The sequence below is a fragment of the Myodes glareolus genome, chromosome 26, assembly GCF_982192425.1.
Source record: "Myodes glareolus chromosome 26, mMyoGla1.1, whole genome shotgun sequence".
Taxonomy (NCBI): domain Eukaryota; kingdom Metazoa; phylum Chordata; class Mammalia; order Rodentia; family Cricetidae; genus Myodes; species Myodes glareolus.
The window spans coordinates 39,388,807-39,404,573 of NC_142051.1; the positions used below are offsets into that span (position 1 = coordinate 39,388,807).

Genomic DNA, 15,767 nt, shown 5'->3' on the forward strand with positions numbered 1-15,767 from the left:
CAGGTAAAGAACAATGTGTTCACTACTTCACCATGGCTTTGCCCTTGCAGAATGAGAAAGTAAAGGACAAGGTGAGCAAGCGTATGGCGAGGGCACCTGTTCATTGACTCTGGAATGGGACGGTCCATGATGGATGAGGATCTTCACGATCTCCACGTCTCCTCTCCAGGCAGCCAGGTGGATGGGGAAGTAGCCTTTGTTGTCCGCGACGTTTGTCGATGCCTCGTACTGAAGGAGCTTAAGAACTATGTCCCTGAGGGAAAGAGAAAACAAAAGGAAAGAAGAAAACAACAGAAAAGAAAAGAGGCTGAACAACACACACTTTATTGGATAAGCACGCATGCTTACTAGAGACTAGCTAGCTCTTAGAGCAGTCATTCAAGGCGCTATAATTTAAGATTGGGATTAAGAGCTCACAGAGTGGATATACTATTTTACTTACGTAGAAAGTACTCAAAGGCACTCCCAAATCACACACACACACACACACACACACACACACACACACACAGGTATCCATATACCTAGAACACTGACTAAGCAGTTAAATTACTTAATAGAATCCATTTGGACAATATATATTTTATTTTATTTCATTAACAGAATGAGTTAAGTCAATACAACATCACATCACCTCCTTTGGTTCTGTGAATGATTTGTCTTTCCAAAGAACCTAAATCTAAGGACTAGCCTGAAACAAAGCTGAATTTATAAGCAAACCCGATGTTTGCCAAAACTACCACATCCAAAATGAATTTGGGGGGCTTAGATGTCACCCCTAGAGAGAACAGGAATGAAGGAGTTAAGATGTAGATAAGAGAAATTTAGGTCCACGGGTCAGGGAGCTAACAGCCTATGTATAGTACTAGACCACGATTCAAAACCACGCTCTGGTAGCTGTTAGGACACAGCACACATGCGATTGAATGTCCGATCCATCCTGCTTTCCTTTTTCTCCTGCAAGCCCAGGAAGTGACCCCAAGAATGGAATTCAGGTAAGAGAGAAGCTCCGTCGGTGATGTGTGTAGTCTTGGGACGGCTCACATGCTACCCATAGGCTTCTTTATTTCAAACCCACCAGACTCCCAGAGTAAAAACCTTCATTGAAATAACCTCAGAAAGAACTGATTAATAGTACCTAGTATATATTCTACTGAATTTTGCATGAAACGATCCAAAACTGTAATTCTAAACCAAAGTTGCTCTTTCATTTGGCTGCATTTGGACGCAAATTCTAATAATTCATTAAGTGAAACCCAAGACAGACTCATGGGTCAAGGCAGGCAAAAATAGTTATGTATGTACCATTATAAACTGAAGTTTATCTTTAGGCTTAAAAAAAATCACCAATAGAAATAATAAACATAACAGAAAGACCTGAACTTAAATTTTCCATGAGGTTAAACTAAGAGTCATAGATGAGAAAAATGAGGGGCCGTTTAGAAAGAAATGAGGTCAGAACCCCATTAGTTCACAAGAAATGGACGTAACACAACAATGAATGGTAAATCACACCGCCCAAAAAGCAGCCCAAACAGCAGCTGCAGGCATATGAAATTGCCGTGACGAAAGAGAATGTGTCATAAAAATACAAATGCGTTCCGAAGAATCTTAATCTTCTAATGGTAAGATTTCTGAGAAACAAAGACATAAATTCTATCTCTTTTAAGAGCTGATTGTATTTTCACATGTGTGGACATGCGTGTCCGGATGTGCACGGTATATATGGGTGACGGTGGAGACTGGAATAAATCAGATCCCCTTGAGCCAGAGTTACAGGCGATTGATTACCTGTGACCCAGCGTGGGTGTTGGGAACAAGCTCTCTGGAAGTACTTTTAACTGCTGAGCCCTCCTTCCAGGCCCATAAATTATTTCCTAACGTGTCCTTTAGAATTTATTATTTAACAAGATCTGAATTTAGAAGACTGGGATTTGTGACGTGGCTATGCAAATTACCCGACTCTTAATTTTGGCGGCGTTCTCTCTTCCTTTCTGGAAAAGACTCTGGAGCCACAAAGCAGTCCTGACGGCTGGAGCCTGGTAAGGCTACAAAATGGGGCTACAAAAGTCATGGATGACTTGGAGCCCACGATGTAAGCATGAGGATGTGTACCAAGTAAGAACACAGACAAGGAGAAGGAGAATCAGACTTTGACTCTGCTCACATGATTCTCCTATCTCTGCTGCATAAGAGCTGTTCTAGAGACTTCAATTCTGAGATCAGTAAATTACCAGTGAGAAAAGAGGGATCAATCAATAGTTCTGAGTAAGAAAAACCCACTGAGAATCTAGCTTGAAGTCCCAAATCTCGACTAGTTAATAACTTAGTTATTTGAAGCAAGTCAAGTCTTTTCTTATCTCTTTGACTGCTAATACGGAATTTAGATATTACATTCTGCGGTCAGGTCCAAAGGGCTGCGATGTGAACCAAACGAGAAGGCTACGGCTGTGGATTCTACATCATCCAAACTATTCTCAGGACAGGCTGTTGTCCTGTTGAACAATTCCAGTGATTCTTTTAAAAACGGGGGGGTGGGGGGATAAAATCAAAGAGGCTGGTCAAACTAAATACCTAGTTCTAAGAAGAATTTGTCCTAGAATAAAATCAATTTCTCCAAATTCATGTTAAAGAAAATTATGAGAAAGCTTTTAATTTCATTTCTTAATATCTATGCAAATAAAAACAACCTTAAAACTAACTCTACGTAAAAAAAAAATGTTTCTTAGTTTTGATATAGGTTGGTTTTATGCTCAAGAATTTATGAATCAAATTTACTTTATATGACAAAATATTAAGACATTGGACACCCAATCTAACTGCTATCTAGAAATGGGCCCTAGGGGGCATAAAGAGAAATAAGTAAATAAGTAAGGTAATTGTGGTAAAGCTGCCTATGGATATCACTGACTCTCTAAGGAAGACAGGAAGAAGCATATACACGCACGTCCACTAGCCTTGGGGTAACTTGCATCACCTTGGGACCCTGCCATCAAGAACAACATCACCAGATGCGGGCCTTTAATGCCACATAAAATTAAATCTCAGGCACTTTCTATAGCTCCTAAATTAAAGGTGCAGTAGAATGCGTACTTGGTATTTTTATTTTTATTTAGTTGAACCGTTCTCGTTTAGAAATATCAGCCAACTAAGATGCTGACAGCGCCTCACTACCTGGAATAAAATCCTGTTATACAATTGACATCTACAGAATGACTGGCAGCAAAATGGTGCCTGCGTTTTCCCTTTCTCTCTAAAGTTACCCAGCCTTGGAGATCTCCTCATAGTCATATAGCACAGGCCGAAACACCTTTCAAGGGGCAGATAGCAAAAGGAAACATTGATGGGAACGAAGCTTCTAGTATCTTTAACTCCCACCCAAAATTCAGAATTTGTCCTTTGACTCCAGTTTTTATAGGCGATAAGCGTTCATGGCTTACCCTGAAAATTTATGATACACTGAAAAGTGTTTCTTGCTAAACAGGGATTTATTCTAAACCTCTGTAGTGTAACATAACATTGTGATTATTTAATACCTAAATCAGAAAGGGATAATCTATATGCTTATAAGATTTACAAGGTCATAACCAAATAGTATCTTTTTAAATTTATTACATTCGTTTATTTGATTGGGGGACACCCATGTGTAGAGGTCAGAGGGCACTTGCCAAAGCAGGATGGCTCCTTCCACCGTGTTAGCACTGGGGGTTGAACCCGGGTCATCGAGCTTGACAGCAAAAGCCTTTGCCAACTGAGCCGCCTTTGCCAACTGAGCCATCTTGCTTGCTGTCTTAGTTGTCTCAGTTGCTGCCCCAATTTTTAAATGTGTTCATTCAAGTTCCTATTTTTCTACAGTATCAAGGGATTGGATCCAGGACCCTGGATGTATAAGTAAATGCTTTAGCTAACGTGCCTGACATTTTTTTTTTACTTTATTCTGAGAAAAGCTCCTGCCCAGCTTAAGGATGTTCTTCAATCCAGGATGCTCTTGTGTCAACCCCTGAGTAAATGTATACCTGGGAGTAAACACGTACCACTCGATAAATGTGCACACCTTTAAATTTAAATTTTCCTTTCAACCTTTATTTAAGTTGAGTTTTATGGCCTTATTCAGACATGTTAGCTAGTGAACCAACTGAGTTTAGGTTCAGTTTGAAAACACACTTACTAGACTTCTAATCAAATAAGTACCTGAACTGTAAACACAATGAGGAATTAATAAACTGTCATTAGCCCTTTCCATGCTGTATCTAGATGTATCAAACGTAATGTTAATTAGATAGCCTTTCCACAAGGCTTATAAAGAGCAAATTAAAATTTGAGTACTTTTTATATTATTTAAATTTGAAAAATCACAGAAGTAGTAACTCAATATTATGACTTTTTATTTTCAATTATTACTTTAAGTATTTCAAATATTTATTTTCAATTATTATTTTATTTTCAATTAGATTGTATCATGTGTTCAGAGGTGCCAACAGACTGCTGAATGTGCTTCATTCTTTAGATAAGATATTAAGTTGTCTATAGACTAGCAAGTAGCAAAGCAATCCCTGCATTTTACAAATAAAGTAACAATGTTTCTTACAGTCACCATTCAGTAACGGGCTGTAGGATACAGCCAGCATCTGATAACTGATTGTGATCCGGGGTTAAAGGTGTTGACTTGGTGACAAGGTACCCACTTAGAATGTACAACATGCATGCATTGCTAGCCCCAACACACACACACACACACACACACACACACACACACACACACGCAAGCACGCATGCACGCACAAGATGTTCAGAAATCCTAATATAAACGTGGTGGATGGGGTCACAGAGAAAGTAATTTTATTGCCACAGGCAAAATAAAATATTAAATCAAAAAGTAATTCAATTTAGATAATTTCATTCTTTTGTGGCTTTAAGGTAATATATGTAAATTCAGATAAAAATACAAAATTTTAAAGTACTGGCTTTTCTACTTTCATTTGTATTCATGTTCTGATAAATATAAAAACATTTCTGATTAATATTAAATAGCTTTGAAAAACTTCAGAATAAATTCTAAGCAAAATTAAAGTAATTGGTAGGACCAACTTTGATTTTTTTTTCTCTTTTCTTAACAAGATCCCATGTAACTACATTACAGCCAACAATGTTTATTTTGCCCTGTTTCTTGTCAGTAAGTCTGAGAATAGCAGCTTCATCTGGCTACAAAATTAACCAAAGAAACTCTCAAAGTCCATAAGGCTAGATCTGAGGCTTCCCCAAGGCTATCCACTTCTCTTCAAAGCAAACAAAGTTTCAGGCCTGTGGTGTACCCAGAAGACTTGGGGACACACACTCCACTCTCACTGAAGTTTCTTTACACACTGAATTCACACTTACAATTTCTTGACTGGGGGAATAAAAGCAATAAAATCGAAGGTGCTTCTAGTTATACCAACATCTTCAGATATCCGATTATAAAATTTTAGAATAATCCTTTCATTTAAAAAAACTAAAAAAGAAGCAAAAGCAAAACTATAAATAACTTACTCTTTCAATTCTAGTCACAATTTAACATAGAATTTAGATTACAGATTCTAGAGTCTATAAAGTATTAAATCCTAAAAGAAATAGAATAGAAACTATTTTAACTCTACACATACCATATTATATATAATTATTATATATAATATAATATATATTTCCAAGGAATAAAGAAATTCACTGACACTTTTATTTAGTATCCAAGTAATATCACAACACAGCCAATATAGTTTGAGAAATATGACTGAAGAAAAATAAGAAGCCATTTCCTAATTAAAGAAGGGAAATAAAAGGAAATGTAAGTACTTGAGTTTAATTTTGAAAAATGTTATTGTGAAAGATAAAATCATTTTTTTTTTTGAAAAATAGCTAGGCATGCCATCCTGACCCTTGGAAGATGGAGAAAGGAGAATTAAAAGTCTCTCAGAGTCAGCTTGTAAGAATCGCCCCTCCCCAAAGAAAAAGACAAGCAAACAACAGCAGAAAAGAAAGAAAAGAAGGGGGTGGAGCACCTATTAAGGAAGATGTACCTGTCAGTAGAGAGCTTGCCTAGCGTGTATGAGGTCTTCATTCCCACCCCAGGCATTAATTAACTAATTAGTTACAAAAATAAGACAACAGTACAGAGGTGGGGAAGGAAAGTCCAACAGGAAAGAGGCATGGGAGCGGGAAAACACTGGGTAGGAGAGGAAGGAAAGAGAAGATGTGGGGAGTTGCGGGGGTGAGGGAAGACTGGGAATATTATTCTATTCTCTTCTACTCAGAAGAGAATTAAGGGATTCATGTTCACAGTGAGAATAGTTTACAAGCATCCCTAGTAGATTTTGTTCTATTGACCATGATTTTTCTGTCATTTGAAGGTAATAACTTTCCATTTTGTCATTGCAAATGATCCAGGAAACCCCCAATAGAGCACAGTTTCTGTTGGCTCCAGCCTGGCTGATTGGAGAGGAATTGCTCTGTAAGAAGCAACAAATCACAGGGAGGAAATGCTTGTCCCTTCGTGGATTAACTGGTGTTGATAAACAAGGACCCCCAGTGAAATGCTCCAATGAGGAAGAAATGGATTCAATTTGCAGTGTACAGGCTTAGGGCTGGTCACATGTTTGGAATGGGGGGAAAACTGTATTAAAAGGAAAAGAATAAAATCCAGGACCCTGCAACATTCTCCCCGGCTCTGTGAGCCATGAACTTTAGCCTAGAGATTACATGTACAGAAACAATCTAGGAACCACAACAGCAACAAGAATGGAAAATGCTTTGATATCATCTGCTCGGGTTTACTAGAGAAAAATACAACATAATAGTGTTAATGGTCTACTAAGTGGCACTGGCCAACAAAAGAAGTGTCGTTCCTTTATACCTCCGATGATAACTTTAACTCCTTAAAATATCTCTTCTTACATTAGACAATATTATCTAGAATACCAACAGAATATGCTAATTGATAATGCAGGAAGATATCTTAGAAATACATAATGTGTCATAGAAAAACCAGGAAGAAGTTAAATACAAGGGGCCGTAACATGGAAAACTGACAACAGCATACACTTGTAAGCAGAATGCTGAGGGTCTCAGTACAACCCCGCCTTACCATCAAAGTGGCCACCGGATCGTTTATCCAGAATGGCCCGCTTTGTCCATCTATCCAATAAGAGGGAATAGGTGGGATGAGAGGTGTCTAACTGCGACCGTTTATAGGTAATTTAAACATGCCAGACTCAAGAAGTAGTCGTTATACCCTAACTTTCAGAACTATTGCATCATAATCCGGAACCGAGAAACAAGCAATGCATAATGTATCTATCAAAAAGGGAAACAATGCAGACTATGTAGCCAATGTGTTTGATACACACCAAACTGAGGCCTAAAGATGTTACAATCAACACAGCTTAAAGGTCAGCAGCTAGCGAGTTAAATACTTCTCCTGTGCTTTTCCCAAAGCATAAGATGATATTGAGAAAATTTCTACTAGAAAGTATCTGAGAGATAAATGAGCTCATCAGATAAAATCAAAAATAAATAAGTAAAGAATTTCTGCATTGAACAGGAGGCTTGGAAACACCTAGCTGGGCGCTATTTTCTTTATGCCAATTCTAGGGATTACTGCTCAGTTCCTTTACAGTATCTTCTTCACCTTCTATACAGATAACAGGAACAAACAGTCATATTTTCCAGGCCATCACGTGCAAATCAGCAAGGTTCACTAAATAAACTTGCTGAAAACTGAGAAAGTCTCCAAGTCCTAACCTGCTTTCATGCAGTTTATAAGTGTTTATAGTGAGTGACCCTGTAAGAAAGCAAGAAATGCGTGTAACTCAGAGTCGGGCCCCAGACACTGGATACATCAGGCCCCATAGACTTTCCCTTCCTCAGAAACCTGAACTCTGAATTAAGTGAAAAAGAAAGAAACATCATTATTGATGACTTAACCTGATTTATGTTTACCTTGGGAACATGCAGATACAATAAGAATAAATAATAATTTCTTTCACCTTTTAAGGAGATGTGTGGTGTGAGCAGAGCATGGTGACTCAGACCTGAAATCCTCCTTTCCCAGTTTCAGGAGGAGGGATCACGAGACTGAAGCAAGGTGGGGTTATATAGGCAAGAGCTTATCTTCCAAAGGAGAATAAAGACAGACAGACAGACAGACAGACAGACATGCAAACGTATTTTCCATTCTATAAAAAAACAATTTAGTAATGAAAAATCCTGTGAAAACAAGACATTCTAAGATAGAGGGGATACGATTACACAATATAAAAAAAAATTAGCACATAAAAATAAATGTAATGTTGCAATCTAGTACGAAGAATCCGAATAAGAAAACATCACACTTATAATATTTTATGCAATGCAAATGATTGTTTAAATGTACTGATAACATTAGATTTACATAGTAAGTTTTAATTAGCAAAACTGTTGTAGTAATAAATCATGACAAACTGTAAATCTTTTGAAGTTGGAGTTTTACGGTCATCAGGCAAATCAAGTAGAAGTAAGGCCAGCGTGTTTCAAATTTAAATAAATATTTGGTGGGAGGGGACTATACATATGCCTTTTTGTTTAATTGTATTGTGTTTTTTTGCTGTAGGCTCTCGGGTAGCTCAGTCTGCCCTTGAACTCACGAAGTAGCCAAGGACGATCTTGAACTCCCGATCCTCCAGCCTGGGCTTCCCAAATGCTGGGATACAGGCATGATTTGACTAGCACACCCCACCCAAAATACTAAAGAGAAATGAAAAAAGCCAAACCTGGGGTAACTAACTTGCATCATTCCTGCAGAAGAAAGACAAAAGGAGAGAAAGACACAGAAAAGGAGACCTTCTTCCTCTGGTAGCAAAAGACAGAGCATCTGTGTCCGTGAGAAAAGGCGCACATCGATAAAAAGGTTACCTCGATAAAATACCGGATATAAAGGACTGGTTGTAGCTATATGCTCTCTCATGCTCCATAGCATAAACTAGCATCGTAATTAAAACATTAATTCCGTAGGATCAAAAAGTTCAGAGCTGAGACAGGTGATTGTGGATGATAGAGAAAATATCACATAAGTGCCCCTGGCTTACAAGGGCAGGACTCTAGCAAGAATCTACTTCTGCGTTGAGTGGGTATAGGCAAGTGTCAAGAGAAGAAAAGCAGTGGTTTTTATCCCATTCTTTCCCTAAAACCACACAGGATTAACATGATCCTGTCTCTGCTTCTACCACCCTTGTGTGATATGTTTTACTACCTCTCGGACCGCTTCTTTGAGTTAACATTCTAAATACATTCATACTCAATGATATTCCTCCCAAGCTTAATTCGTCAGTGTTTATACTCTCTAAATTGCCTAAGACCAGAAGACAGGCATCAACAGACAGAACTAATGTTATCAGATTACACGTAACTAAACACATACAGCTTCCAGTCCAGACAAGTGGCACTTACTTATGTCCATTTAAGGCTGCGTGGTGTAAAGCGGTGTAACCCGAACTGTCCGTGCAGTTCACATTGGGTCCTCGCCAGATGCTGCGAACAAAACACAAGCGCAGGGTTAACCGCTGTGCAGAGTCACGCTTGCAAGAGCCGCACACTCCCACAGCAGGCGGTACAGAGCACATGAAATCTGCAGTGCTGAAGGAAATGAATGCCATCTTTCATGCATACCCCAGAGGGCAACTGCATTTATTTGACATACATAGAGAAATTCAACAGCAAATGAAACCATCTTCGAAAATTATTGGTGAATGTACATTCACTGCCGCGCATTAAGTTTGGGTCCAATATTTCCCTCTTACTCCCTTTTATTACTTAAGTATTAACATTCAGATATTACACACTGAAGATTAAAGATTGTGACACTTGCCTCCACTCCTTTATGGTACTCACTCCGGCATGGCAGAGATTTGTGTGCACTATAACACATTTTTACATCCTGGGAAGAACATAAACCCTTCGTGATGTCCCATTGCTACCAAGAAAGTGTAACTCATATGTCATAAACTGCAAATAAATTGAAGATTTGGTCCACTGCAAACCACAAGAAGATCCCAACAATTATGTACCTCCTATGGGCTTTACTGTTCAGTATATTCTGGAGTAAACAGAGAACTAGAGAAGATTCTTTCTATATCTGATCACTGCATTTAAAGAAATTATTTTTAGCCTTTGGAAAAAATAAAGCATTGGAAGATGCTTTTCTAAGATCAAGATAAAATGGCTTTATCTGTTGTTCATGCTGGTACTGAATTTATAAAAGATACTAATGACAAATTCATATTCACAAAATATTTATAATGCATTTCTCTTCTAAACCTGGTCCTGTCACCTTCAAGGAGTGGTTTTACATAGCTAAACAACATCCCTCTGAAGTTCAACTCTTTATTTGTAAAATGGAGATGACGATATTAACCCCATTTTACAGTGTCATTGTGAAGATTAAAGAAATCAGTGCTGATAAGGCCCACAGGAAGTCCGGTATGCTGGTAGACACCACTAACCTTAATAAGCAGGAGACCAAGAGTGGACCGTTAGACAGCCAGCCTCAGCTATACAGTAAGTTACAGACCATGCCAAACTACAGTGTAAAATCTGATCTCAAAAAAGTAAACAAACAAAAAACTCAAAAAAAATAAAACATCACATGCAACAACGATGCTACAACAAAATACTAGCATGTAAGGAAATGTATAAATAAAATATAGAAGTATTTGTGGGCTAGAAAGGTGAGCTTATGGTTTAGACCACTTGCTACTCCTGCAGAGGACCCGGGATCGGTTCCCAGTACCAACATGGCAGCTCACAGCTCTCTGTATCTCCAACTCCAGGGAGGCTGGTGCCCTGGCTTGATCTTCATAGAACAACTGTGCATAAGTGCACACACACACACACACACACATACACACACACACACGAAAAAGAAAACAAAGATACCATAAAAATTTCCTTCATAGAGAATAAAACAGTGTTCCAAATGAGAGCTCACAACATAGTTAGACAAAAGACCGGAAGGGTCATTTCACAATGATTAGGAACCTGATTTGAAAAGAATACAGAATATTTTAAATGTTTTTTTTTACATATAACAAGAGATCTTCAAAACACACTAAACAAAACCAGACACAACTGGAGAGAAAAAAAACTGACCTACAGAAAAAGATAAAATTTTTTATCTTTAAAAAATTTTAAATGCCTCAATTAATAAAATAAAAATAATATCAGTAAGGGATTAAATAATATTATCAACCAACTTTACCTAACTAAAATTTATGGAACATGCAACAATAACAGAACAATAAAAGCTTTTGCAAGTAAACTCAGGATATTTATCAAAACACAGCAAACTGTGAACCATAAAACAGTCTCGGTGCATATGAAAGTATTCAGATCAAGCTGCATTCCCTAACTACAGTGAAATTAAATTAGAAATCACTAGCACAGAGGTGTCTGGAAACCCCAGTGCTGGCAGATAAATAACATCTATGTCAAGGAAAAAAGGAAATTGCGAAGTATTTTAAACTTAAAGGAAAACACAACAAACAAAATCTCTCCATATTAAAGTGTACAAAAAGGGAAGCTCGTATCACTAAAATGCCTAGTTAGGTCAGAAGAAAGGCCTCCAACTGATCACCTCAGCTTCTACTTTAAGAAACAGAAAGACAGAGCTAGAGAGATAGTTCATCCATTAACGGCTCACACTCAGATTCTACAGGACACGAGTTGCATTTCCAGCACCCATGTAATCTAAGCCCGTCTTTCCAGGGTCCCTTTTCTGCCCTCCAATAGCACCTTACCACACATGGCATAGACATGCACGCACATATGCACGTACATATGCATGTGTGTGTGTGCACACACACACCAGCAAAAAAATCTTTTAAATCATAGAACACTTTAGAAAAAAACAGTTAAAATAAGCATAAATCCTGAATACTTATTCTCCAAAGAAAATACAAAAATGGACAAGAGGCATATGAGAAAGCATATAATTTCTTTAATCACCAGATTTTACCAACAATCACTTTCACAAATCAAAACCAGTATGAACTATTAATGCCAGCATTAGGATGATTGTTCTCCTTCTTTTCATGGCTGTTTCTACAAAATCAAAAAGTACTTGCAAAAGTTTTGGGACTAGAAAGTGTCTGTATATGCTAACAATGATACAGTCTCTATGAAAACACTACGAAGGCTTTAAAATAAATTAAAAATAGAACTTCAAATGGCCCAGCAAACACATTTCTGAATATATACCAAAAGAAATAAAATTACCATCGTGGCAATAAAGACAACACTCGTGTGTGCACTAGCATCACTATCCGAGAATAGGTGAGATATTCGGATAGATAGTCAAACCACATGAATGCCTGTCAACCAACAAATGAATAAAGTGTGGCACAAACATATAAAGGAAAACCATTAGTGTAAAAGAAAGCACGACCTGCCATTATCCACAGCACGGGTGAGCACAGAGACCGTCACCCTAAGTGAAACAGTCAGACACCGGAAGAGAAGTACTGTACATCAATGTTGATTGAAACGCTATTTACAATACCTATGTGAGACCCAACCTAGGCATCCAATAACCAAGAAATGGATCAAAAAAATGTGATCTACATACACAAGGGAAGTTGTTCAGCCGGAAAGAATAGTTACATCACTTGTGAAAGATGGATAAAACCTCAAAGAACAGTATCAAGCAAATTAAGCCAGTCACAGAAGAACCAGTATCAAGTTTTCTCTACTTTGTGGTTTCTAGATTTTTAGAGAGACACTTAAAAAAAATGAGTATGTATTTTATAAAAACACACACACATATTTATATAAGATGAATATTCATATGAAACTAAACAAGAGTAAAGATAAGGAAGGTATGGGAGCAGAGAAACATGGAAGATTATGCTTAACATACATACTTGTAAGAAAACATTCATATACATGTCCATATATTACATATACATAAATGCCATACATCTTAAAAATATCATTTATGATAAACAATGAAGGAAACAACGGTGGAAAGAAGCCATTTTATAGGCCGCTAATTGAATTCAACAACATTCTTGGAAGTTACCACGACGCAATCCAAATTTCTTTCAAATACAAATATTATTTAACCCAACAACCCACCTTTGGGGAACGAACATACATGACATAAAAGTATTGATATAAAGACTGCAAATATGATTTATGGCTTTAATGAGAGAAAGAGAATCATATGAGTACCTTCAAGAAGAGAAAACAGGATTCATCAGCACTGTGGAACTGGTTTTCTGTGGATTCTCTGGACTATGGAAGGTTGTATAACTGTTAGCATAAATAACTGTGATCTCTTTGTGTACACCTCAAAAGTTAACAAAGCCATATTAAGTGAAAAAACAATCTGCAAAATCTTTTATTTGATTCAGAATTCCAAATGCTTTATACGCAATAACTCCTTCACATCTACACACAAAGGAGCAATATTAGCATTGTTTTAGAAAAACACACACACAATTCCTTTTTGGCCTTTTGGTTAAAATCCCGGGTGGGAAAAAAAAAATGCATACAAAGATACACTCAACTCATTTAACGTTTGAATAATATCACGTATGGAGGGGGTAAAGGTGAGGAGAAAAGGCAGATTCACTAGTCACTTTTCTCACTTGCGGCCAAATATCTAACACATAAAAGAGAAGAAGTTTACACTGGGGGACAGTTCAGGCACAGCCCACCACAATGAGGAAGGCCTGGCCGCAGGTGGAGCCCGTGGTTGAGGCAGCAGCCACTTGCCCACATCTCAACAGCTTAGGGAACACAGAAAAGACAATGTCAGTATTCATCTGGCTTTCTGCTTTTCCCTTTTGTAATCAGGTCAGGGTCCTACCACATGGAATATGCTGCCACTAGAGCAAGGGGAGTCTACCCCCTTCTGTCATTCCTCTCTGAAAATACACTGATAGACACGGCCCAGGGGCCTGTTTATGAGACGACGCTAAATCTGGTCAGGTTGGCAACAAAGAATAACCACCATGGTAGGTTTACTCCAGATTATGAGGAGACTTCTAATGTTCCGAGAAACTTGGAAATGATTCTGTAGTCAACTTGAAACTAAACACTTCTGGCATAATAAGATCAGCATCTCAGAGCGACAGCTCGGCTGATGGGTTTTGGAAAGTGACCGAAAAGGGAATGGAGTTAACAGTCATTTCTAATAGAACAGAAAGAAAGAAAGAAAGAGGAGTGGAGTGAGGGAGGAAAGGAAAGAGGGAGGGAGAGTGGAAGGGAGGGAGGGAGGGTGGGAGGGGAGAAGGAAGGAAGGAAGGAAGGAAGGAAGGAAGGAAGGAAGGAAGGAAGGAAGGAAGGAAGGAAGTTGAACTAATGGAAACATAATGGCAAATTAAGAAAGGCAAGGGAGGAAATTCAAACACTTAGGTCTAGAAGAAAACCTCCGAGACATGTTAAGATGTGGGGAAGAGCAAGCACGGCAAATGACTGAGGTCCCTACCGTGAACGGCGCGCACGTGGTGAGATGCCTGTTCTAGCAGGACCTTCAAGGGCAGCGGTACCCTTGGGGACAGCCGAATTTCAGAGAAAGCTGCCAAGAGCCCTATGTTGTTCAGAATCCTCTCACAAAGCATGGAAAACAAATTATAAGACACTATAAATAAACCAATATGTTTTTAATTTCCTGCATGTTATTAGATCTTAGGAGTATTTAGCGGGGAAAGACATTGATAGTTATTACTAACACAAGATTGAGATCCCTCTTGCATCTCGCTTCCATACTATCAACAAAAAGAAATCCATCGTAATAGAAACCTGAAAGGTTTTCTAATGATTGCCTCTTCTTCTAAGCAGAATGAGTACAGGCACATATTCTTATAAACAAGGAGGTTCGGAATAGAAATCTAGCATGTGTGCCAGTAAGCTAAATTCAGCCGCACCTATTGACAGAGCCTGCGGGCACACATCCACAGAACATCTCTACACATTGGGATGCTATAAATAAGCCAGGCCCAAAACCTCAAACTCAAAACTGAAAAAAAGAAACTTGACTTTTAAAAGCTCATGCCTTGAGTCAACAGCCCATTCATTCCGACTTTTTAAAAATACATTCCTCCTTTACTCAACAAGCACCTTTTGGAGATGTGCTGAAAAGATTTCAGAAGCTTAATATATATCTGTTGTTGTTGTTGTTTTTTAAGAAATCCCAGATTCTTGGTCTTATTCTAGTAGAGCCTCAAATACCATTTATAAATATTTTAAATTCTCCCTGTCAGCAATCTTCCCCAAAATAAATGCCTTCAATGACAGCCAAGGTTTCCAAAGACACCATTTCCTTGGTTATAGCACATGCACTAATGTAACCAGATTCCTATGAAATAGGCTTTCGCCTGAACTTTCAAATGGCCAGGATATACAATGGACTGTTTTATTCCCTCGGCTTTTACAAATCAAAGAAGTTAATCCTTAAATCAGATGCAACCCTGAGTTTCTTGGACTGGTATATACATGTATAGCAAATACATTTTAAGTAATAGCTACCGCACAAATTGGTCATTGTTACGGTCCTCACAGATCTATGGGGAAAACCCATTCTTAACAAGGTAAGAGTGTATCAGCTTGTTCTGGGGTGCTTAAATGGAGCTGAGGAAAGGGGCCACTGTAGAGAGAGCCCTAGATGCTCTTAGACTAGCCACGTTTCAAGTGATTGATAGCCTAATGTGGACAGAAATTATCCCATTAAATAGCACAGGGCAGCATTATATTATTATTGA

At 38.2% G+C, this 15,767-nt stretch overlaps 1 protein-coding gene across 14 annotated transcripts in view; it reads right to left on the reverse strand.

The window, feature by feature from the left end:
• Anks1b (ankyrin repeat and sterile alpha motif domain containing 1B) overlaps positions 1-15,767 on the reverse strand; it is a 953,532-nt gene that overhangs the window by 812,386 nt on the left and 125,379 nt on the right. For all 14 annotated transcript variants that reach the window (XR_014999730.2, XR_014999729.2, XM_085683219.2 and 11 more), the window contains exons 2-3: positions 9,457-9,537; positions 97-253 (exon numbers count right to left, since the gene is read on the reverse strand). Coding sequence is in view for 12 of the 14 variants with exons in the window: in XM_085683219.2 (XP_085539345.2) it covers positions 97-253; positions 9,457-9,537 (238 nt within the window). In the remaining 2 variants the exon portion in view is untranslated. The remainder of the gene's footprint in view (positions 1-96; positions 254-9,456; positions 9,538-15,767) is intronic.